This window comes from Polypterus senegalus, chromosome 7 (assembly GCF_016835505.1).
Source record: "Polypterus senegalus isolate Bchr_013 chromosome 7, ASM1683550v1, whole genome shotgun sequence".
NCBI classification, from domain to species: Eukaryota; Metazoa; Chordata; class Cladistia; order Polypteriformes; family Polypteridae; genus Polypterus; species Polypterus senegalus.
This window is the reverse complement of record NC_053160.1, coordinates 156,861,183-156,887,066: the sequence shown is the minus strand read 5'-3', so window position 1 is coordinate 156,887,066 and position 25,884 is coordinate 156,861,183. Positions and strand designations below refer to the sequence as shown.

Sequence of the window (25,884 nt, the reverse complement as noted above, 5' to 3'; positions counted from 1 at the left end):
AAGCACTTCCACTCCTTCAATGATCATATTATCTGAAATTGGAAAAAATAAAATCTGTGCAAAACCTTTTTAAAACCTGGCAGGATCTAATCAATAACATTTTAGAATAAACATTTAAATTGAGGAAGCAGATTCTCTTCCCACTTTTTATTTTATTTATTGATTTGTTTTTCATACAGTACTATGAAAGTTTTACTCTGTTGACCAAGTTCTCTTTCTCATGGGATGATTGATTTGAATCAAACATAGTTTTGTAAAATTTGACTTGCTTTTATGGAATATTTGATTTTAATAAATTCAATACAATGTTAAAAAAAAGAAAATAGTGCAGACTTCCATCCACCAGATGTGCTCCAGCGCTGACTGCGACGGCGAGGTGTGACTTTTTCATGTCTTGGCAGGACGTGGAGCTTTTAGTGGCACAATCGGGAGCCGAGCAGTCACAGTGAGTCGTGTTGGGGTCGCCAGTCCACCTAAACTGCCTTTCTTTAGGATGTGGGAGGAAAAGCAGAGGACCACCCAAGGTTATTATATGAGGTGCGATCCAAAAGTTCTCGGAATGCATTTATTCTGCAGTCAGAAGGGTTTGTTTATATCAATCGCCGCTAGACAGCAGTTCAAGTTGTCCTTGAGAGCTGTTATCATGCGTTATAACGTCAGCTCAGTTGTTTTTCTAGTCGCAGTTCTCGTTTAAACTTCGGTTGTGTCTATGAAGGGTTGTTCGTGAAAATGAGTAATTTAAAAGATCCGAAAAAGCTCGACAAGTTCACAGCAACACCAAGTCAATGCTCATTTGCTTCTTTGACATGAAGGGTGTCATCCACAAGGAATTTGTGCCACAAGGACAGACGGTGAATGGAGCATTCTACAGGGATGTTCTAAGGTGTTTGCGAAATCGAATTCGCTGAACACATCCTCGGATCACGACAATGCACCAGCTCACACATCTCTGATTGTGCGTGAATTTTTGGCTTCTACTAAGTTTACCGCCATTCCCCACCCTCCGTACTCCCCTGATTTAGTGCCGTCTGATTTTTTTTTTATTTGCTAAGATGGGTTGAGGCTCAAGGGACGCAGGTTTGACACGGTGGAGGAGTTCCAAGCGGTAACAACTGACATCTTGAACACACTGACAAAAAACAACTTCCAGAGGTGCTTGAAAGGTTGAAATCTCGCTGGGATTGGTGTATTAACTCAGCGGGTGACTATTTTGAAGGAACTGTTCACCATTAATTGTTATTTGGTGTGTATGCTTTTAAATAAATGCATTCCGTGAACTTTTGGATCGCACCTCGTAGTTAGTGAAAACAAATATCAAAACTGAAACTATGAGTAAAAAAAAAACTTTTTTGTAAACTGAAATAAAATAATTAACAAAACAGAAATTAAAAACTAAAACTAAATGACACTATTAATGGTTCTGCTTCAGCCTCAATACAAACCAAGAGTGAGGGCGCTACCTACAACCACACGCTCATTCAGGAAGTGGTCCCCTGAGGCAGAGCAGGCTCTGAGAGACTGCTTTGGAACAACGGACTGGGATATCCTGCTGGGGTCACATAGTGAGAACATTGAAGAGGCTGTTGAATGCACAACTGATTACATCAACTTCTGTATGGACATTGTAGTTCCAGTAAGAACAGTATGCTGCTATGCTAACAACAAGCCATGGGTTACAAGTGACATCAAGGGCCTTTTGAACCAGAAGAAAAGGGCTTTTAAAGGTGGTGATCAGCATGAGCTCAAGTGTGTGCAGAAGGAACTCCGAGTCCAGCTCAGGGCGGTGAAAGAGCAGTACAGGAGAAAGCTGGAGCAGAAGTTGCAGAACAACAGCATGAAGGAAGTGTGGGATGGGATGAAGATTATCACTGGCTGCAGCTCGAAGCAGGGTGCCACCATAGAGACAGACGTGGAGAGAGCAAACCAAATGAACAACTTCTTTAATAGGTTTGATCACAGTAACCCACTCTCACCTCGGAGTACTGCATCCTCCAACCATCCTTCTGCTGATACCAGCATAGGTGAGACATCCCCACCCACAATTACAGCAGCCCATGTGAGCAGAGAGCTGAAAAGACTTCGTGCCAGCAAAGCAGCGGGTCCAGATGGTGTATCGCCACAACTGCTGAAGGCCTGTGTGTTGGAACTGGGGAGTCCTCTACAGCACATCTTCAACCTGAGCCTGGAACAGGGGAGAGTCCCAAGGTTTTGGAAAACATCTTGTATCACCCCAGTCCCAAAGGTATCACATAGTGAGCTGAATGACTTCCGGCCTGTTGCTCTGACGTCACATGTGATGAAGACCATGGAAGGGCTGCTGCTTCACCACCTGAGGCCTCAGGTCCTCCGTGCCCTCGACCCTCTGCAATTCTCATACCATGAGAAGGTGGGGGCGGAGGATGCCATCATCTATATGCTACACTGATCCCTCTCCCACCTGGACAGAGGCAGTGGTGCTGTAAGAATTATGTTTTTGGACTTCTCTAGTGCCTTCAACACCATCCAACCTCTGCTCCTTAGAGACAAGCTGACTGAGATGGGAGTAGACTCACACCTGGTGGCATGGATCGTGGACTATCTTACAGACAGACCTCAGTATGTGCGTCTTGGGAACTGCAGGTCTGACATTGTGTCAGCAATACAGGGCGCCGCAGGGGACTGTACTTTCTCCGATCCTGTGCAGCCAACATACATCAGACTTCCAAAACGATTCGGAGTCCAGCCACGTGCAAAAGTTCGCTGACGACACTGCTATTGTGGGCTGCATCAGGAGTGGGCAGGAGGAGGAGTACAGGAGCCTAATCAAAGACTTTGTTAAATGGTGCAACTCAAACCACTTACACCTTAACACCAACAAGACCAAGGAGCTGGTGGTGGATTTTAGGAGGCCCAGGCCCCTCATGGACCCTGTGATCATCAGAGGTGACTGTGTGCAGAGGGTGCAGACCTTTAAATATCTGGGAGTGCAGCTGGATGACAAATTGGACTGGACTGCCAATACTGATGCTCTATGTAAGAAAGGTCAGAGCCGACTATACTTTCTTAGAAGGTTGGCATCCTTCAACATCTGCAATAAGATGCTGCAGATGTTCTACCAGACAGTTGTGGCGAGTGCCCTCTTCTACGCGGTGGTGTGCTGGGGTGGCAGCATAAAGATGAAAGATGCCTCACGCCTGGACAAACTTGTTAAGAAGGCAGGCTCTATTGTAGGAGTAAAGTTGGACAGTTTAACATCTGTGGCAGAGCGACGGGCATTAAGCAAACTCCTGTCAATCATGAAGAATCCACTGCATCCACTGAACAGTGTCATCTCCGGACAGAGGAGTAGCTTCAGTGACAGACTGAGGAGATCATTCCTCCCCCACACTATGCGACTCTTCAGTTCCACCCCGGGGAGTAAATGCTAACATTAATCAAAGTTATTGTCTGCTTTTACATGTATTTTTATTACTATTTAATTTAATATTGTTTCTTTGTATCAGTATACTGCTGCTGGATTATGTGAATTTTCCCTTGGGATTAATAAAGTATCTCTCTATCTATCTATCTATCTATCTATCTATCTAATGTGGCTAGAAAAACTAATGAAAATAAAATAATGATTTACTAAAAATATTTTTATTTTTCATCATAACCGGACTTAAACAAGGGCTAACCTATAGGCTGCAAGGTTCCCGAAACTAATCAGAATATATTAATAAGAATTTCATATTTGGTTTTTGAATAAATATTCCTGCCGTTAGTCAATAACCCCGAGTATCTCGGGGTCTTGTTCACGAGTGAGGGAAGAATGGAGCATGAGATCAACAGGCGGCTCTGCATCAGTCTGTTGTGGTGAAAAAAGAGCTGAGCCGTAAGGCAAAGCTCTCAATTTACCAGTCGATCTATGGTCCTACCCTCACCTATGGTCATGAGCTGTGGGTAGTGACCGAAAGAACGAGATCGCGAATACAAGCGGCTGAAATGAGTTTCCCCCGCAGGGTGTCAGGGCTTTCCCTTAAAGATAGGGTGAGAAGCTCAGTTATCCGGGAGGGGCTCAGAGTAGAGCCGCTGCTCCTCCGCATCGAGAGGAGTCAGATGAGGTGGGTCAGGCATCTGATCAGGATTCCTCCTGGACGCCTCCCTGGTGAGATCTTCTGGGCACGTCCAACCGGGAGAAGACCCAAGGGGAAGACCCAGGACACGCTGGAGGGACTATATCTCCTGGCTGGCCTGGGAACGCCTTGGGATTCTCCCGGAAGAGCTAGAAGAAGTGGCCGCGGAGAGGGAAGTCTGGGCCTCTCTGCTTAAGCTGCTGCCCCCGCTACTCGACCTCGGATAAGAGGAAGAGGATGAATGGATGGATGTGTAGTGTATAACCCCTGTAACGTTTAACTCGAAAGCAGAAAGTCATCCAGTGACTGGTGGCTGGTGACGGAGGGCTGGTGTTCACATAGTATTTGCAGTGACAGAAAAAGAAGGCGATCTGCTGCGTGAGAATACTGACAGTGCTTCAAGAGTTCGTAGTGACAGCACGATAGATTCGGGTTCAGGTGTTAGTGAAGAATACCAAGGTGATGATTTTAATTTGAATGTGCTCGGTAGCTACAGTTCAGTTAAACTCCCGGGCTCAGCAGAGAAGTATTAGATAGAGATAATTCCTTACAGAACTTCAGTCTGTTTCCACTTCAGTGTAAATAAATGTAAATTATGACGTAATATAGGCTAATTTCTGTTATGTTAAATATTGTAAATAAATTGCACATTAATTTCTTCAGAACTACAATGATGCGTGGTCTTCGGATTTTGTGAGACGGTTTTGCTGTGAAGCTCGCAGAACGGGGATGAGAAGATGAAAAATCACGTGAATAAAACACAGCGAAGTGAGAAGTCTTCGGTCCATCGAAGGGGGAAATCGCCAAGCCCCGCCCATTGAGCTGCGCGCGCTGTTTGCATGTTGAGAACTTGAAAATGAAAATGCAAAGTGGAAAATAAAAAATCAGTGAGCAGCAGGTGGCGCCAGAGAATTTTTTGCGTTTTACTTTTCACTTTTGCAGTTGCAGCTTCATTGTGGTTCAGGCTGAAAATGAAATTGCAAATGAGGTTTGTCTTATTTACATTTTAAATTTTGCAGCATTTTAGCATGCAGACTTTGAAAATGAAATTGCAAAAGGGAGATTACATTTTCATTTTATAATTTTCATTTTCATTTTTGCAAAAAAGACCTCCCATACTACTGTAATTGACATTTCCAGTATTACACTGCAATTTCATAATACATTATTGTATAATAATAATAATACAGTATCAGATTTAATTTTATCCAATTTAATTTAGAGGAAGAACCAGGGGGATTAATAGTAAGTCACAAAGGTTTGATAGAGCATGAGATTATGCCTACTATGTTTACGAGTAGCATACAAATGTTTTACGGGCAGTGTGTAATAAAGTCTGTGAGGCAGTTTTAATGAAAACGTATAGCTGGAAACTAAGCCAATGTCTTCCCTTTGAAGAAACTCAAGGGTGCATGCAGCCTCTTCCCGATATTGGGGGTTGAAATTGTAATTTGAAACAACTTACAGCAGCAAGTTCAGGAACAAAGCTGGGTTGTGTTCCCAACCTGACCTTCAATGCTCACCATCTACTGCTGGTTGCTTAGAGTTTGACATGAAAATAAAGATTATAAAATTACATTCAGGACTCTGTAAAGAGTACTCTGAAACCGGAGTAACTTTTATCTAGTAAAATTAGATCTCTGCATTATTATGTTTACATACCAAGAATTATAAGGACTGTCAGGCAAGTTGAGTGATTCCTGGACAAAAAAAAAAAAATTAGACGCATCTTGCAAACAAACAGTTAGACATTACGACATACAGTGCATCCGGAAAGTATTCACAGCGCATCATTTTTTCCACATTTTGTTATGTTACAGCCTTACTCCAAAATGGATTAAATTAATTTTTTTCCTCAGAATTCTACACACAACACCCCATAATGACAACGTGAAAAAAGTTTACTTGAGATTTTTGCAAATTTATTAAAAATAAAAATTGAGAAAGCATGTACATAAGTATTCACAGCCTTTGCCATGAAGCTTAAAATTGAGCTCAGGTCCATCCTGTATCCCTGATCATCCTTGAGATGTTTCTGCAGCTTCATTGGAGTCCACCTGTGGTGAATTCAGTTGATTGGACATGATTTGGAAAGGCACACACCTGTCTATATAAGGTCCCACAGTTGACAGTTCATGTCGGAGCACAAACCAAGCATGAAGTCAAAGGAATTGTCTGAGACCTCAGAGACAGAATTGTCTCGAGGCACAAATCTGGGGAAGGTTACAGAAAAAATTTCTGCTGCTTTGAAGGTCCCAATGAGCACAGTGGCCTCCATCACCCGTAAGTGGAAGAAGTTTGAAACCACCAGGACTCTTCCTAGAGCTGGCCGGCCATCTAAACTGAGCGATCAGGGGAGAAGGGCCTTAGTCAGGGAGTTTTCCACATTCTTGGAATGACATTTCCAAATGGCTGAGGACATTTTGGTCAATGAGTAGTTCAAAATGATTACATGATGTACATGCATGAAGAGCTATGGCCAGTTTGTTTTCAAATTGGCGATGGTAGGAGATGGGATGGCATTTATCATTCGACACTGGTAGCAATTGGCTTCCTCCATCAACTTACGAACCTCTCTCTCTGCTTCAGTTCTTACCTCATGAAGAAATATCTCCATCATTCAGTGATGCTTCACTTCAAGGCTGTCATAACTAACACCACCTGTAAGTTCAGGCTGCCATCATGTACAACCATTTTAATGTTTCCACTGTCATTCCTTGGATCCCATGATGACTTAGTGCAGGCCTACTCAAATGGTGGACCACTGGCCACATGCAGCCCAAAAGCAACCTCCAAGTGTTCCAACCTGTGGTCCCACCAGGGTTCCAGACTGCAACTAAAATGGTCTTAAATGCAACCAAAAATAGGCTTTGGTGATTATCACTTCTACTTAGTTCGCCAAGTAGCGAATTAAATCATTGAAACTTTAAACTAATTATATTGTAACAAATTCAAAAGGCCATTTTTTTATTGTTAAGTGGATGTGCTGTTGACATATGTGTTGGTACGGGCTCCCCGTTACATATCCCTGAGCCGTATAAAGGCTGGTTTATATCCCGCACTGTGTGCGAGGGAGTCGCAGCAAAAATAATGTCAGACTTGGAGACTTGGAAAATATTTCTAAGTACACAACGCTGCTGAGGGGACGGCCATGAATTTCAACAAAAGGCTGGTTATACTTGTGCCAGATTAATGAATGAAGGGCTGAATACAATGCAACTGGTCATCAGAACAAAAGAAAGGCATGCGAAACGTTTGAAGTCCATCTGCCCATCATATAGGCCCTCTGTTATGAAGATATCTGTGCCCTGTGGAATTCACTTGTTCTGTCTGATTTGGCGCGGCACACTAAGGTGTGATGGTCACCGATCCCCTTGTGTTCAAATATCTTTGCATGCCATTTCACTTTTGATGTAATGCATATTCCATTTAGAACGCCGGCCTGTTCGTCAGTAGACATGTACAGGGTGGTCCAGATCTAATCATGCAGATCCAGATCGTCTGGATGACTTTGATTTATGCGGGGACGACTCCAGTTTGGCATGAAGACGATTCTTCATGTCGTCGGTTCACACACTTCTCGATGGTCTGGGATTTTTCGGGTGATTTTCTATATGATAAACTTAATAAGTTATAGCGTAATGAAAATTGCATAATTAGATCTGGACCACCCTATACGAGCAGTCGCCTGCCAGTTGTTTCGTCACGTACAGTTGAAGGCGTTTTAATGTCACTTTAAGACGGTCGGTGCTCTGTGATTGAGGGCGGGCAGTAAACTTTGTTAAAATGGTATCAAAAATGCCACGTTGTTAGTTGTTACTTCAGTTGTTTTGGTGTGCGCACAATATGCTCTGTTACCAATCAATTCTTCAACGGGAGCACATCAACAAAGAAACACGAAAAATAAATTTAGTTAAAAAAAATAATAATAGTAATAATTATAATTAATAATTCATTACCTGACCCCCAAAAACTCTATACAAAGACATTTTAAAGACAAACCATTAAAATAAATGTACCAATCCAGTTTCACGCCATACATGGTGCCTTGCTCTTAAACATTTACTCAGGTAGCATTTTTCGGGAAACAATTTCAACAGGAATAGCTTTGTTGTGGAACTGTCACGTGTGACGTGTGACTGTCACATGAGTGATTAAAGCCGCGCGAATGATAAAACTGAATAATCCCCTGCCTGTCATGACCACCCCTTCAAATTGGCAGAGGACCTCAAACAAATGTTACTTCTAATACTTTTTATGCACTTTGAGATGTCCATTGGTCAGATGTGAGCAAAATGTTAATTTTGTTTTATTTCAAAAGTGGAAAAAAAAAAGTATTGCTACTTCCTCAGATTCTGTTCAGTTAAAGCTTTTTTGTTGTTTTTCTTGTATACATTTTTGATGTGAAATGTAAAAGGGAAACGATGACTAAACATTACTTGTCTTTAAATACATTTATTCATGTTGATTTAAAATGTGTCATTACCTGCTGCTCACAACGTCTGGCCCAGCTAAACTGCTGCTTGGTTTGAAAATCAGGAGCAGCTGAAATTGTAATTGAACAGCCCTGCCTTGGTGAGCCGCTCAGATACTCCATGCGCACTTTCAGCATATCCACCTCCAATCTGCTCGTCACCAATCATGCCGGTAAAACTCTTTGGATATTCCTTGACTATTTGGTGAACAACTATAAGGCTTTGTGATCTGGTGGGATTTGATTTGCGTTGTCTTATTTTGTCAGCAAGGACTCTTATCATTTGTCTTCGGTCAGCAGGAAAAGGTCTCTGGCAAGTTGCAATAGCCATTTATATACCAGTTGGCATTGAGTCCCAGGGTACTTGGAAGGTTTCAGGCCATGTAACAAACACAGGAGACACGCTGGCAGAAGATGCAGCATATCCTGAGGAGCTCATTTGTGGTGAATTTTAAGGAGAACTATTTGAATAAATTGCTGAACCAAAATGCTGCTTTTTTGTTCTGAAAAAATGAGCTAAGAAATGATAGTTTGATTCAAGAATAATACAGTCAACAATGCAGGACAACATAATTAGCTTATTGTGCAACTTGCCATGATGTTTCCAGGTATTGAGCAGTTTCTGGCACTGGATAGGTTGCATGAGCTCCAGGATGTCCTCTTCTTTCACGTTAAACCTTCAAAACTCTCCACTCCTAGGCCTATACGTTTCTCAACTACAGAAACTGATTGAGTGGCTCCTCAGGAAGGCTTCATATTACTGACAATACGGTTTGCTTAATCTCTTCTTCTAAGTCAGACATCATTCTAGTAATGGAAGAGAATGATGAAGAACACTTACAGACAGACCACACAAGGAGTATTCAGGCAAAGGATATCAGGTAGGTTATTTTAATTAATGGATAAGTGACCCAAATTTTGTGATGTCAAGTGGTCTACAAGACAAAAAGAGTGATATTTCTTTGTGTCAAAATGTACATTGGAATTGCCTTCAATGAGAATCAACTGCAAGACCCTCATCATTTCTGTCCAGAACAACATGCATGTTCTTTATGTAAGGCGTTCCCTTTACAGTCACTTCATTGGTTTGCTACTGCAGTGGTTGTCAACCTGTGGGGCGGCCCCCCTAGGGGGGTGCAAAGATGTGCATAAAAGAAAATATGAAAAAACCATCTGTTGAAACCAAAACAAATTAACTTAAACTACATACTGATACTAGAACAATGAATATAGAGTTAGATAAATGTCGATAAAAGTAGCTATAATAAAATATGCATCTACATTTCAAAAAAAATGTTGGGGGGGCGCGATGAAAACTGTTATGAAAACTCAGGTCACAAATACTTAAAGGTTGAGAAATTCTGTGCTACTGCGTTCCCCAGTTGAAAATTAAGGTAGGCAAACCACCCTGTGATGTCATCATTGTAGTCATTTATGTGAAATTCTTCCGCTCCCTCCACTACACAACTTTCAGGATAAAAATTCCCTGCATTTAAGTATGCTTGCAGAAGCTCATGTCTTTCTGATAATGTAGCACTCAGATTCTTGAAGTTGTGTGATTTTCTTGCACACTGCTTAAAGTACGAGTGCTTACTCTCAAAACGGAGCGTCCAAGAACCGAACGGGACGACCAAACCAGTTAGTGAGCTCTGGTTAATGACACATGGAGTGATGTTTTGGTTTAAGAGGAGGACATGAAAAAGTCTTCATTGAAGTCTTTATATATTCCTTTTGCAATACATTTTCTCAAATAATAAAGTACTTCCACAAAGGGAAAAGATTTGGGGACCGTCCCGTATAATGTCCGTTTGAACAAGAAAACGTAAAGATTTAGCAGTGATCAAAAAGCACGTATAGCAATTGATTCAATAATGGCGTTTATATACAGAGGACAAAATGGAGATGGGAAGCGAGTTGGCAGGAGATGACATCAAAACTGTGGGACGGACACAACGTCATCAAAGGTGGACCGGAAGTGATGTCATCAGATGGAGCTGATATCATCATTTGGATGGGCCAGAAGTGATGTCCTGGCAGCCATTTTGGAACCCGGAAATAAGAAACGTTTTATTTTTCTTCTTTTTGTCTGATGAAAAGAGAGAGAGATGTTAGTACCGCACATCAACCCCTTGTCTTGTGATGTTTCACTCACCTTTGGGCTTGTTGGCTGCCTCCTAAGTGCACGTGTGTGTGATACTCTATCATGACTGATAAACATGCGATCTGACCAGTGTTAATGGCAGGAGCACAAATAAGCTCTACTATTTGTCTGAGATGCCATATTAATTGCCAAACCACGTTTTTAGATGAAATAGCAATCTGTTCCCCCACCAAAACAGATAAAAGCCTGAGCAAGCACCGGTTCTGTGCTGCATGACCACGTAATTTCACACAACCAGGGTGTACTTCACACGGCTTATCATGTACATCATTGCCGAGGTTCCTGAATTGATTATTGTGCCCATTTAATTCAAGGTTTTGTATGGACACTAGAGGGCACTGTCACTTCAGGGCAGGGGTGAAAAGAGCTTATTTATTTTTAGGAAAACTCTTTCTAAACCGCTTCCCACCACCACTGCCACAAGTAAATAATAGGCACCACACACAATTATTATTCTTCTCGCTCTTCTCTTTCACCTATACTCCTCTCAGCAAGCTTTGTCCACCTACTACCCGACTCTGGCTCATCTCTGTGAGGTCAGTCCCGTTCTTTTATATTGGCCATCCCAAGTGGAAACATCATGCCATATATCTCTTCCAAAGCACCCCCTGGTGACACCCATGGTACACAACAACAACATTTATTTCTATAGCACATTTTCATACAAACAATGTAGCTCAAAGTGCTTTACATGATGAAGAAAGAGAAAAAAGACAAAATAAATAAGAATTAAAATTAGGGAACACTAATTAACATAGAATAAAAGTAAGGTCCGATGGCCAGGGAGAACAGAAAAGACAAAAAAAACTCCAGATGGCTAGGGAAAAAAATAAAATCTGCAGGGGTTCCATGCCACAAGACCACCCAGCCCCCTCTAGGCATTCTACCTAACAAAAATGATCTCAATCAGTCCTCATGGTATTTAGGATTCTAATGGAAGAACTTGATGATGACGGTCATGTGGACTTCTGGCCTTTAATCCATCAATGTAGGGACATCACGGTGCTTGGATTAGGTGGTGGTGGCGCAGGTCACCACCACAGAGAAATGGAAAAAGAACAGAAGAGAAAGTAGGCGTTAGTGCAGATTTTGGAGCCACCATGAATAGTAATGATAATTAATTGAATATACAGAGCATCAGGATTAAATTACAGTGAAGTTAGGAGAAGGTCATGTTAAAGTAATGAGTTTTCAGCAGTGTTTTAAAGTGCTCCACCATATTAGCCTGGCGAATTCCTATTGGCAGGCTATTCCAGATTTTAGGTGCATAACAGCAGAAGGCCACCTCACCACATCTTTTAAGTTTAGCTCTTGGAATTATAAGCAGACACTCATTTGAAGAGCGAAGGTTACGATTTGCAGTATAAGGTGTCAGACATTGCGAAATATAAGATGGAGCAAGATTATTTAAGGCTTTGTAAACCATAAGCAGTATTTTAAAGTCAATTCTAAATGACACAGGTAACCAGTGTAATCACATCAGAACTGGGGTGACGTGCTTGGATTTTCTTTTCCTAGTTAAGAGTCTGGCAGCTGCATTCTGCACTAGTTGCAATCGATTGAGGTCTTTTTTGGATAGTCCTGAGAGAGGAGCGTTACAGTAATGTAGCTGACTGTAAACAAAAGTGTGAACTCATTTTTCAGCATCTAGCAATGTTTACAAGAGGTCTAAATTTTGCTATATTTCTTAATGAAAAAATGCTCTCCTAGTAATCTGATTAATATGCGATTTAAAATCGGGTCAGAGTAAATAGTTAACCCTAAATTATTTACCTCCGTCTTGACTTTTAATTCTAATGCATCGAGTTTTATTTCAAATAACCTCATTATATTCATTATTGCTAATCACTAAAATTTGTGCTTTCTCTTTGAGAAAATTACTACTCATCCATTCAAAAACACAAGTGAGACATTGTGTCAGTGAATCAAGAGAGTCGGGGTCATCAGGTGCCATTGATAAATACAGCTGTGTGTCATCAGCATAGCTGTGGTTGGTAGCTCACGTTATGCCCCGAGATAATCTGACCTAACAGAAGCATGTAGATCGAAAAGAGCAGCAGACTCAGGATAGAGGGTTGAGATATCGAACTCCAAGTCCCATGGTGCCCTGTGGGAATCTGGGGCACTGCTGTAAACCAGTGGAGCTGCCTTCTAGGGTTTTGGGGGAGTAAGTGCCCTAAAGCAGGCAACTTCCCCCATCCTTCCATCTTTTTGGCGTCCCGGCCAGGTTGAGCTGCCGGCCATCTCTTACAGTATGTAAACAGCTTCTCTTGAATCACAAGATGATTGATGTACAACGCAAGGTCATTAGACACAACAAGCTCAAGAAGATTAAACACAGAATTAAAGTTGATACCAACACTGTCAGCTCCGGCAGCATCTAAATCTTTAACATTCTGTTCTTAAGACTTCACTGTTCTCGTTAAAGCCTTTGTCACTGATGCTGACTGGAACGTTTGTCAGTTAATCTCACAATATCCGCAAAAGCTGCTACTCCAACTAAAATCTTCGACAAATCCACCAATGTATTGTGAGTCGAGATTGTCTCCTGCTATGGCACACAATGTACCTTTGTGCAATTTTTCCATCAGCTAATGTAACACTGTTCTTCTCGCGGTCTTTAAGGTGTTTAACCAGAGGAGTGAAGACAACATCTTCACCAAATCATTTAAAATCCTGCACCCTGCATGTGATCAATTCTTACCCTACAGAAAGGCAACAGGTTTGCAAGCGTGACATAAACAGCAAGAATCTTGTGTTTTTTCTTTCCTAATCCAAGTGGACTGGCAATTTCAAAGACATCCTGATATAAGATTAAACCTAAAGATTCTGAATCAGTTTTAAACAGACTGTTTTCATAAAATGTTTCTGCCATTACAAACATCACAGAGAATATACCCAGTTCTGATTTCAGCTTTTGTTCCATTATATTGTTTCCTGACTGATTCACAACAAAACTGTGCTTCTAATGTTGGTAGGAATGCACTGAGCAAAGATTTCCTTGCCCGATTCATTTTTCTGAGGCAGATGGGTAGCGGATCCAAAAACACTCTTTATAAAAAGACTTTCTCCTCTGATCTGTTTTTAGTGCATGGAGATTGCAAATCCACAAAAGATCTTCAACTTTCATAACATCAACTCTCCTTCTATCATTTTCTATCAATTTTTCATTTAGTTTGTGTAACATATGTGCCTGGCTAATATCATGTATGCCCTGCAAGCCTTCAGTTACTGTTTGAATTACTGAGGATTGCAGAACCAACTTTATCTGCAGTTTTAATGAAAACAATGGCAAATTCTTCAAAAATAGAGACGCATCTGCAATATCTGGCACTAGGCCTACAGTATATCTGACTCCTTGGCACCATCACCAGAGTCCATCACAACCTCACTCTGTGAATTCAAGTGTCCACCCACATCACTAGAAGATGTGCACATCCACACTGGAACATTTGCCTCCAGAAAGATATGACCAAGCCTTTCCACTGAACAGTTTCGAAAATTTATGGATGAATGAGAGGTAAATGTGGATATCACAGAAAACTGTTTATAACATCTAAAACGTTTGAGACGCTGTGGTTCCTTCTTTAATATGAGACTTCAGGTGAACAAACGAGCTTTATAAATCACTAAATTTTGATTGTCAGAAATAAATGTATCAGACTAAGTTGGAAGTATAAAGTCCTAAGTCAGACTATGTCAGTGACATGCGGTGAGGTTCATGGATGGTGAGGCACGGACTCATTCAGAATCAGATGTACAAATATATGAACCCAAAAGAGTAGCTTATTTACTATTCAGTTGGCAGCCACCATGCACATTGACGACTGGTCATGTTTCATATCTCATCAGCATTCTTTACACACTTATAGGTAAGGCACATATTTGGCTAAGAAATAACGTTACATTTATAGTGGGAGAGAGCACATTTGCTCTGCACCCTCCATGTGTTCTGAATTTGCCGTTACAATTCCACAATTCATACTCATTCATTGCAAATGAAAGTATAGAGTGGTGTACAAACAAAAAAAACTGATTTCAATTTTGACCTTAATTGAAATATTTAGTTGTTTTTAAAAGCTTTTAATTCTGATGCTTAGACCAAGTTTAATTTGGCTGTCCAACAAAAGGATAACAAGAAAAACAAAAGAATATTTTATTTAACGTCAAAATTTAGTTTTTAAATATTGGATTTTTTTTCTTAGTCTGATCCCATTTTTTAATGTAAATGTATGCAGTGTGTCAATCGATACCATTTTTACATCTTTGACTCAGAAAAGGCAGTCTTTGAAAACTATGAAAGCGCCACCAGCCTACTTGGGCTGCGTTTTTAACTAAATTGCTGTTGAAAAGCGTGTGTTAAATGCGGCCCACTAACACATGTGACTGCACTCTATTATCAGTGAGTTGTGAATACGCCTCAATATGACAAAAATGTTTGAAAAAATGTAATAACTAATATAACTAATGTTAAATTCCCCAACTTTCAAATCAGTTAACCAAGATGGTGAATGCAATTGAATATTCCACCATGTGTACATTTTCCAACTTGTTTATTTCCCTTTAACACATTTTAGTTTCTTTTTTTTCTGAGCAGAGGGCTCATACGTGAGAAACATTGTAGCAGTTTCTGAACCAACTGCAGTGAACGTAACTTACAAATGGAGGACTTGTCTAATGTTCAAATATAAAAGAAAATGAACCTGGTTAGAACGCCTACCATTAATTCTCTCAGGCAACATCCCACTCGGGCCTGACTGGCTGTTTAAAACTTGGAAGACCACTGGGTAACATGGCCTTAGTCGTCACTTCAACAAGGAGCTTTAATGACAAGTAGGTTCTGTGAAGGAATGAATACACAAGTAAACAAAAGTAATGTGAAATATGACTGTAAAATAAAGAAAAAGCATGAGATTTGAGTGTAAATAAATATAGTGTTACAGAAAATGTTGTTTGTTGCTTATTTATAGAATATTCCTCCAAACACAACATGACATACATCTTGAATTTAAAACTCTGATTTTTGCTCGTCTAAGCTGCAAGGGTGGGCTCCAGTGAGCGCCACGTGGAGGTTTATTTGTGCCAAAATTAAATGCAAGCCAACATGTTAACAATGTCGAAATGCAATTCACATGCAAGGGGGCTATTCATTTTGGCACGGTTTAATTGTTTCATATTCAAAAACATATCAACCAAATTATGGATTGATTTTTCACTATGGCAGATTAAAACACAATTAAAAGCGCATTGCCTTTTAATTCATGTTCGTAGCATGCCATACCTAAAAGCACAGCAGGTATATTGCATTTAGTGCAAAACTAGTTCAGTGTGTATTGCATTTCAATCAATCAAATAAATAAATACATAAATAAAGAATCAATACAATCCAGTATTGCTCAAGTGGAGATATCAGCCTTAAATACATTCCTAAAAAACAAACATGAAAGTGTGTACACTTTGCACTGCTCTTCCTTTCCTTGCTCCTCTGCTATCCCTGCTCGTGTTTCACATCCTGTTTCCCCCAGCTGACCCTTCTAGGGTCTTGCAACTGATGAAGACGATCTCCTCGACTCTCACCCCAGTCACTTCTGTCAGTACCCACTGGGCGCTCAGGGACGGGCCTCCTCATTCCTTTTGACTGTCCACAGGACCTCTTTGGAGTTCCCGATCGCTCCCCGCTTGTGCTCAATATGAGCAGCGATGTTCATCTTGGGCCACTGACTGCTCTGCCTCATTGAGTTTCCTTTCCCACTTTTCTTTCTTCTTCTTTTTATCCTTCTGTTGGCCGCAGGTGCTGCAATCTTGGACTCCAGAGTGCTAATGAGGCAGCCAGCGGCCTTGCATGTGTGGAAACACCCAACACCATGGACTCCTCTCATGACAATCATCCGTGTGACAAAGTTATTGCTTCCTTAGTCACTCAATCATGCAATGGACCAAATTTAAATAACGGGTCAAATAAGACTGGACACCCACAAGCTTGGTCTCTGCCAGCCATCTTAAATCTAAACATCACTAAGGTAGAACTTTTCCAGCAACGTAAAGTTGGTTAAAAGGTCTCAACAAATGGCACCTCTGGCTTTCATCAAAAAAAAAAAAACCCCAAGACAGTTAGTGAAATATATCAGTCAAAAATGGGCTACAAATCAATCTCTTAAACGCTGAGACCTCCTGCACACCACAGTAACAGCCATCATTTCCAGATGGAGAAAACTTGGAACAGTGCTAAATCTGCCTAGGAGTGGCTGGCCAAGCCACATTACTTACTCCATGAGCACACAGAAAACCCATCCAGGAAGTTACAGAAGAAACCAAACAGACATCTAAGGAACTGCGGGCCGCTCTCAGCTCAGTTAATATCAGCATTTATGACTGCACTATTAGAAAGGCGCTGGGCAAAACAGTATTCAGTTGCAAGATGGAAACCACTGCTAAACGAGAAACATCAAGGCTTGTCTACCATTTGCCCCGATTACACTCCGAAACCTTTGAGATGTTCTGTGGACTGAGGAGTTGAAAGAGGAACTGTTTGGAAGACACGAGTCACATGGCAGCAAGCATAAAGCTAACACAGCTTTCCATAATGAGAACATGATGCCTGCAGTCAAACATGGTGGTGGTAGTGTGATGGTGCTTTGCTGCTGCAAGGCCTGGGTGACTTGCCATTATTGTGGGTAGCATAAATTCAGAAAGCACTCTAGGGGAATGACCTGTCATCAGTCCACAAACTAAAGCTTCAAGCATAGAACAATGATCTGAAACACAAGAGCAAGCCCACCACCGACTGGCTGGAAAAGAAAAAAACTCACGTTTTGTAGCGGCCTAGTCAAAGTCCAGATTGAAACCCCATTGAGATGGTGTGGTGGGACCTTAAATGGGCAGTTTGTTGTCAAAACCACTCACGTTAAAACAATTCTGTAGAAAAGAGCCAGAATTTCTCCATGACAATGTTACCATAAATACAGTAGTTGATCAATTAAAATGTGTATTGTTTACTCAGGTTGTTTTCTGTATTATACTAAATTTGTTTGGAGATCAGAAACAAGTGTTACAAACAAGGAAGGAAGCAAATACTTGTTCTACAGTCTTTTCCTGGGCTAAACCTACTTGGCAGCAAAAAAAAAAAAATCCAGAAAAATAATACTTACCAAAGTAGACACTAGAGGGCACCATTGTATTTCCAGGCATTGGCTGTACTAGAGAGCTGTAAATACCAAGCACTACAGGACTGGACAACACAAATGGAGAATCCATTTTCATTTCCTGCTTCACCACTTTCCTCTTGCTCTGGCACTTAATGGCACAGGTATATTGATCAAGGAAAACTTTAGTATCAGCAGTGACAAACAACAACACACCCAATTGTGATGCCTACCACACTACAGTAACAGCCTCCAAAATGGTTTTTCCGTTGGAAGCCTGGAAAAAGGAGGACGATAACCACTTGTCAGCTTTGAACAAGACATTTTTCTTCCAGGAATATGGTTAAATAGACTTTTATTTTCCCCTCAGATACAGTCAACTGGTCACATATTTAGTGAGTCAGATATTCATTGATGAGTGCCACACAAGATAAGGCAGCTAGCTACACAGCGCACCATTTTAGAATTACTTAATGCACCAGAGGAACATGCCTTTTTGTGCACACCTTTATCGAGTGAAAAGCAACCAAAGGTGCTTTCCAACACAGCACTACAATCAAATCTACCCAACACTTTCTTTGTACTGTGTGAACACACTTGAGTACCTTTAGGAAATCCAGAAACTAAAAACCAAAATACACTGCAATATTAAAAATAAAACACAAAGTAAATAATGTGCTTTCTGAGTTTGTGATTCCCAGAACACCACTGATAAGGAGGCAGGTCAATATTTAATACTTCAAAGGCAAAATTTGGACTCCGTGGCTAGCTTTAATGTTTTTACTAGATTAAAAATATGCCATGAGTATTCCTGTAACTTAATTTACAGCACTGCTCTTTTCATATCTCAAGTAACATTTTCAGCCATTCACAATTCCTGCAGGTCTTATTTGGTGAGAGTTATTTCTGTCTTAAATAGAAAATAGCGCTGATATAAAATATGGGACACCTTCACTCAAACTCATGCAATAACTGTGTGGAGCTCAATTATACACACAATCCCAGTTTATTCATTTTGGAAACCTCTGTAATTTATTGTGTGCAAAACAAAACCATTTTTAAACACATGTTGGGGTAAATACATGCTAAAGAAATCCAAAAACTTCAAATAAAATCCTTTTTAGACTGCAAATATTTCCTCATTAGTTCTCCCAATTGAATATTTTTATAATGTAAAACAATATTCTTTAGTTGGCATAATTAAGCATCCAGATATAAACAGGATCAACCTGCACTCAAAACTGTGTTTGAAATCCCACTGTTTCAGCAGTGCTGCTGCACATAGCATGATGTCCGCTTTCATGAATTATAAGAGTGGTCCTCATTGGAATAGCACAGATATGGCCAGTATGAGAAAACTAAACATTTTTTATAGAAAGAAGTTCTCCTGAGGTGGTCTCTAGCAGTTCAAATGGTTACTTCTTCTTTTTCTTGTTCTTTTTACTGCCATCAGATTGCTGTGAATTTTGCTCTCCTGTCCCACTCTTTTGTGTTCTGCTCTTCAACTTTGGGATCATTTCAGCTACATACAACATAAGCTCCTTGCCTAAAACCAAAAAGAGAAAACAGGTGACAGATCTCATATAATTAACTTGAAATGTCAATCTCATAGATATAACCAAAGTTCATGTAGGAGTCCAGAATATTAAAAAGGCTCCACCTTTCATAAATGCATATAAATAATTCTCAGATTTACAGTGCCTTGCAAAAGTATTTATCCGCTGTTTCTCCTGTTTTGATGCATTACAATCTGGAATTAAAATAAAAATAGATTTTCATTGGGATTTTATCTAATGGACTTAATATTCCAAATTGTTGAGGTGGAGTGAAAATACCTTGTGTGTGTATACATACAGGTAGTCCCCAGGTTACGACCTATGACTTACGAACGAGGCCAAAGCAGCGACACATGCGCCTCAGTAACTGCCACTCCATCATCTTCGGCCTGGGGATGCTGCAAGCGGTGGCTGGAGGGGGGCGATCTCACTGCTTGCACAATGTAGTGTCCCTCGGGTGGCTCCCAGCGGCAAGCAGTGACCCATGGTCCATAGTCACCGGGACCACAGCTATCACTCATGTGCAGGACGATGGTTCACAGCCCGCCCACTACGCCACCGCAGCTACTGCTCCTGATTGGACACAGGCTAGAAGCAGCGGAGGGGGGGCGTTTCACTGCCCGCCCAGCACACACGGCTGGTAATGCTGCAAGCACCAACTCAGCTGTGGCTGAATGGAGGCAATTGAGGGTGAATGGGGCGGTGGGGGTAGCATTGTAGTGTGCCTTGGATGGCTGCCTGTTGAATTGGGGTTGGGAGATTCACTACCCACCTTTGGCCGCACCGTGTTCGTTCTCAGTGGGCGGATGCTGCAGGCAGCATACTGTAGTGGAGGCGACTGTGGGGTGGGAGAGTGATGAACCACCCCAAGTCATTCTCAATAACAAGCCTGCTTGTACCGTTACGCATACAGCAGAAAGTTGTCTCTTGTCAGTACATCAGACGTGTTGACGACTGGTGCCTTCCTGCTGTGATAGCGTGGACAGTGCTGTGCAGAAGAGCTCATCTTAACCTTTTGTGTTCACCCTTCAAGAATGTCTCTGAAGCACAAATCTGATGCAAGTGCTGGTGATATACTAAAGAAGAGAAAAACCATCACCACTGAAAATAAAGTACAAATAATAAACAGGTCAGAGAGGGGTGAAACTCCATCATTCATTTGAAGAGCACTTGGTTACAGTCGGTCAACAATAGCATTTATTAAAATAACGTACCTGTTCCGACTTACATACAAATTCAACTTAAGTACGAACCTACAGTCCCTATCTCATACGTAACCCAGGGACTGCCTGTATATAATATTATACACACACAAACGCATACATACACATATATACACACACACAATCAAGTAAAAACTGAAAAAGTTGTGGATGCATATTCATTCCCTTTACTATGAAACTCCTAAATAAGACCTGATTAAACCAAATTACTTCAGATATCATATAATTAGTTAATAAGGGTCTACCTGTGTGCAATCAAAGTGTTACATGATCTGTCACAATGCCTAAGGAGTCCTGCTCCAAAAGGCCTGTAAATCTGCAACAGGTCATAGCCAAAGTTGTGGAGAATTGTAGATCAGGTTTAGGTTATATATAAAAAAAAACCCAAACTTTGAATATCCCAAAGAGCAAGGAGGGCATCAATCACAGATGCAACAAAGACACCAAGGAGAACACTTAAAGAACTGGACACATCCACAGCAGAGATCGCAGTATCTGTCCACAGGACGACTTTGAGCTGCACACTAAACAGAGCAGGGCTTTATGAAGAGTGGCCAGAAAAAAATAGTTGTTGCTTAAAGAAAAGAAAAGAAAAAAAGAGCAAGTTCAGAGTTCACCCAACAGCATGTGGTGGACTCCAGCAAACACACAGAAGAAGGTTAGAAGTGTGGTGCAAACCCAACATTTCCCATCACCTCGAGAACACCATTCCCACAGTGAAGCATGGTGGCGTCAGCATCATACTGTAGGGATGTTTTTCATCGGGAGGGACAGGAAAACTGGTCAGGATTGAAGGAAAGATGGATGGCACTAAGTAGTACAGGGTGATTTTTGAGGAAAACCTGTTTTAGTCTGCAAAAGATTTCAGATTGGGATGATGAAGGTTCACCTTCCAACAGGACCACAACCCTAAAATTACTGCTAAAGCTATACTGGAGTGGAACATTTAAAGGTGTTGGAATGGCCTCATCAAAACCCATGCCTCAATTCAATGGAGAACCTGTGGCATAGTACTGGGCGGTATACCGGTTCATACGAAAAACCGTTTTTTATTTTTGGTATATGGATTTTTCGTATACCGGAACACCGGTTTAAATAGCCTAAACAATGTTCAGAACGTGGCGCGGGGGAAACTTTTTCATTGGTGCACCGCAAAATATGCATGCAAAGGAGTACATGCGTTAGTGGAGGTACTGAGCGGTGAAAATGGACAGAGAACATTCCTAAAAACGGAAGCTGTAGCAGATGATAAAGTTGAACATGATGACACAGAAGAACTTTTGACGAAAAAAAGATGCTGTGTCTGTTGTCTGGAGATACTTTGGTTTTAAAAGGTTGGATGTGGACCATTATGTTTAAAATGTGTGAATATTGTTTCTATACTATTGGATAATACTGCAAGCCAAGTTGTACTTATTTTATTTTTTTTTTTCAATATTGTGTAATGTACCTGGTTACTGTGTAATAGTGTGACGATGCCGGTCCCCTACATACTCCCTCTTCCCACATGGGAGACTGTTGAACCAACACCCATCGATAGTTATAACCAAAATAAACTGAGAAATCTTACTAAAGCCACGGGATGGTGGAAAGTACTCAAGTGCTTTTGTTAAAAACAGTCAAAGTAAAACCAAAAGTGTCCGTTGTGCAGTGTTCAGAAAAATAATGTACTTAAAGATGTCATCACCAAGTTGAACTTGTTTTATTTTATTTTGGTGAATACTGTGTAATATACCTGGGCTTCAAGTTTTGAAGTAATAATATTATTATTGGAAGTTGCACTTTTGTTTTATTATTAATTATTAGTTTAAATATTATGCAGTTTAATGATGATAAAGTTGTTTAAAAAGTCACTTTAACGTGTCAGTGGACAGAGATTGTTAACATTAACAGAAAGTTAATGTTAACAATCTTTTTGTTAAGTTGGTTTACAAAAAAATATTTACTATTTATTCCTTTAAGACATATTCATGCAATACAACTTTTGACAAGCACCTCTGGATATTTTACTAAGTGTAAATGCCTCTTTGGATGGTTGAGAATTTGTTGTCAAAATTTTAGTTTAAGTTGTTTGCAAAATTTGTTCAATAAAAAGGTTCTAGATTTTGACAGCAGCTGCCATGCAATGTGATTCCTTCTCTTCATTAGTGTCCCCCTCCTTGAAAACTATCACTTTATGGGGCCATGTAAACCTTTATTAATACTTGTGTGCACATTAAAAAATTTTTTGTACAATGTTTAATTCTCATGACAGTGGAATAGGTTATTCTTAGCCAGTCTACTGCAGTAATTGCAGTGGAAAATGTGGTTAACTCATGCATGGGAAAAAAAATTCCGTTGATTACCGTGAAACCGGTACAATTTTGAAAAATACTGTGATACATAATTTTGGTCATACCTGATGCAGAAAGCGATGGCACAATGAATGATCTGAACATGAGGTTTGGGTATCATTCAAAGAAGTAATTTCTAAGTTGTAAGGTAAGAAAGGTTCAAATTATACAGAACAAAAATAGTTAAGTTTGAATAATTGGGTTGCAACACAACTCTCAAATTTGACTTTTTATATTTGCATTTTGAATTGTTTCTTGAAAATCATGGAGCTGTAACTGAAGAGCAGGATGGGAGACTCATTATTTTGATTTTAAAATGAAGTGAAGCATTCTAAGTATAGTTGTGTGTTCCAGAATGCATACAAAAATAACCTCACATTTAAAATAATTTATAACACGTTACAATTTTGCAGACCTGTGTTACCGGAGGATTTACACTACGCAGATTAAATCTACCTAACGCTGTCTTTTAAACACAATCGGGTAACTCACGTGAAGAAAACTGTTCGTTGCACAAACTTCCATCCTCTTTTTTGAGCTGCACTCGTACCCTTCCCCTAAACTGCCAGTCTCTGTTCCACTCCCTTGGGTGCAATTTATTCTGTAAAGAAACAACAAAGTCTCCCTTCAGTTATGGCCTTTTACAAATAGGAGACTAAATGGAAACAATGTAGCGCAATACCTCACAAACAGCATTCATTCCTGCTGCTCCTAGCACATTGTGTATTTCTGAGCACGTTGGATTTTCTACCGCCTGAAAATAAAAACAAACGTTAAATAATGCAAGCACCTGATAGAAATGAACTGGTATAGAAGCGCATGATTCTTACTTTTTCGGCTGCAATTCGTCTTCCTTCGGCTATCGTCTTCTTGCTATTGATGTAAACTGGATAAATACAGACAGACCTATAAAGTGTACAAAACAGCCGGTTACTCCTCAGTATAAACACCTGGTTGAACAGCTTTTTAACCTACAACAACAGAAAATAATTAAACTTGCACTTTTTAACTTTGGCACTCACAGCCTAAATATTCTTCTATCATGAAAGCAAACTCCAAATTCACAAGTGTGTTAGATATGTCAGGGAAATTACACCATTTGGCAAATAATAGTTTGGTTGTTTTTGTAAAACAAAATATATAAACTAAACAATGCAGAAATACAGTACAAATAAAACAAGTGTGGGTGTAAACCAATATTAATTTACAAATCTGCTACCCCGTCTTGACAGCAATAACAATACGCGTACGGTTATAAATGCAATATGAATGAAATTTGGACTCGACATACGTCGGCATGTATGTGAAACACAAAAAGAAGTCAAAAACAGGAGGTGGCATTACGTACTGATTTACATGAAATTTTATCTTCAACTCGGCTTCGTCCCGTCCAAATCCCGAACATTGAAACTGCATGTTCACCTCTGAGTCGAATCAATGCTGAGTAGCCTTAAACAGATTGGAAATTGCCTCATGTAGAGAACAGGAAAGCCCGGCCTTCCTCACCTAACGATTGGTTCGTAAAATCCTATCCAAGAGCTTCATTGGTGGAATGAAACGTCACTCAATCCTAACATGCGTTTATTCGTTGGCAGTGTAACATTAAAGCCTTCCGCAACAGCCCTCGAATCATACAGGAATAGTTCCCAAAATCTTGTTTTAAATAAAAAAAATACATCATATGCGTTTTAAGAACCCTCTAAGAAAGATATAATTTCCTTAATTATAGTAATATTGTTAAATGGAATAATGTCAACTGCGCAACTTTGAATAGACCCCATAATACTGTGTAGGATGATATACGTGTAGAGATGATATATGCAAAAGATTAGAAGTAATATTCCTTTACAAATGAGGAAATGCAGTTGGGACAGAAGAACAGAGGTTTCTGACATTTTTTTTTATAACACATAAAAAAGTATAGTAACTCTAATAAAAAACAAACAAGTGACAAATATTGCATCTATCGGGCATCTGCCTGCATGAAGTGGCAAGTTGGAGACGTTGTTATAAAGTGGGCGTGGTGTTCGGAGGAGGCGGAGAATGTGGGCGTGACTTTGAGGAAACGGCGGTGTCAGGTGTCTGAGGTCGACGAGGTCTGAAGTTGTCACTCCTCCGTGTTTAAGGCAAAAACGGAGGTCTTGAAGCATCTAGGCGGTTGACTTCATTATTGTGAGGTAGGGTAGCAGAGGGATTTTCACTGTTGAATTTCGTGTTCTTAATAACATGCATTCATTCAAATCATCATGAAAATGATATCACGTATACATCTCAGGATTTTAATTATTCAGAGAGCTGTAATATCACGAATGTAATGGATTCTGTGTCCTGTAGGAGAAAGAGAAAACCCGTTTAAGAAGCACGTAGTGATTCACACACATAGAGCACATACAGTGGTGTGAAAAACTATTTGACCCCTTCCTGATTTCTTATTCTTTTGCATGTTTGTCACACAAAATGTTTCTGATCATCAAACACATTAGTAATAGTAAGTAAACACAAAATGCAGTTTTTAAATGATGTTTTTTATTATTTAGGGAGAAAAAAAAATCCAAACCTACATGGTCCTGTGTGAAAAAGTAATTGCCCTCGGAACCTAATAACTGGTTGGGCCACCCTTAGCAGCAATAACTGCAATGAAGTGTTTGTGATAACTTGCAATAAGTCTTTTACAGCGCTCTGGAGGAATTTTGGCCCACTCATCTTTGCAGAATTGTTGTAATTCAGCTTTATTTGAGGGTACACAACTGTAGAAGATCAAATACAAAACAAAGCATTTAATGTGCTACTTTAGTTACGATGGGATTTGAGAAACTAGTAAATTAAATGAATTTAAGATGACGTTTATGATGTTCTACTTTAATGACAAAATAAACTACGTGATTAAAGTGGATATTTCGA

The 25,884-nt window shown here is 40.2% G+C and overlaps 1 protein-coding gene across 1 annotated transcript; it reads right to left on the bottom strand.

The window, feature by feature from the left end:
* Positions 1–18,880: 18,880 nt before the first annotated feature.
* Positions 18,881–24,466, bottom strand: srp19 (signal recognition particle 19). Its single transcript, XM_039759432.1, has 5 exons — positions 24,332–24,466; positions 23,814–23,889; positions 23,666–23,737; positions 23,476–23,584; positions 18,881–19,417 (listed from the first exon to the last, which is right to left on the bottom strand). Exons 1-5 carry the CDS (start codon positions 24,397–24,399, stop codon positions 19,287–19,289), a joined length of 456 nt encoding a protein of 151 aa, XP_039615366.1. The 5' UTR covers positions 24,400–24,466; the 3' UTR covers positions 18,881–19,286.
* Between the last annotated feature and the right edge of the window lie 1,418 nt (positions 24,467–25,884).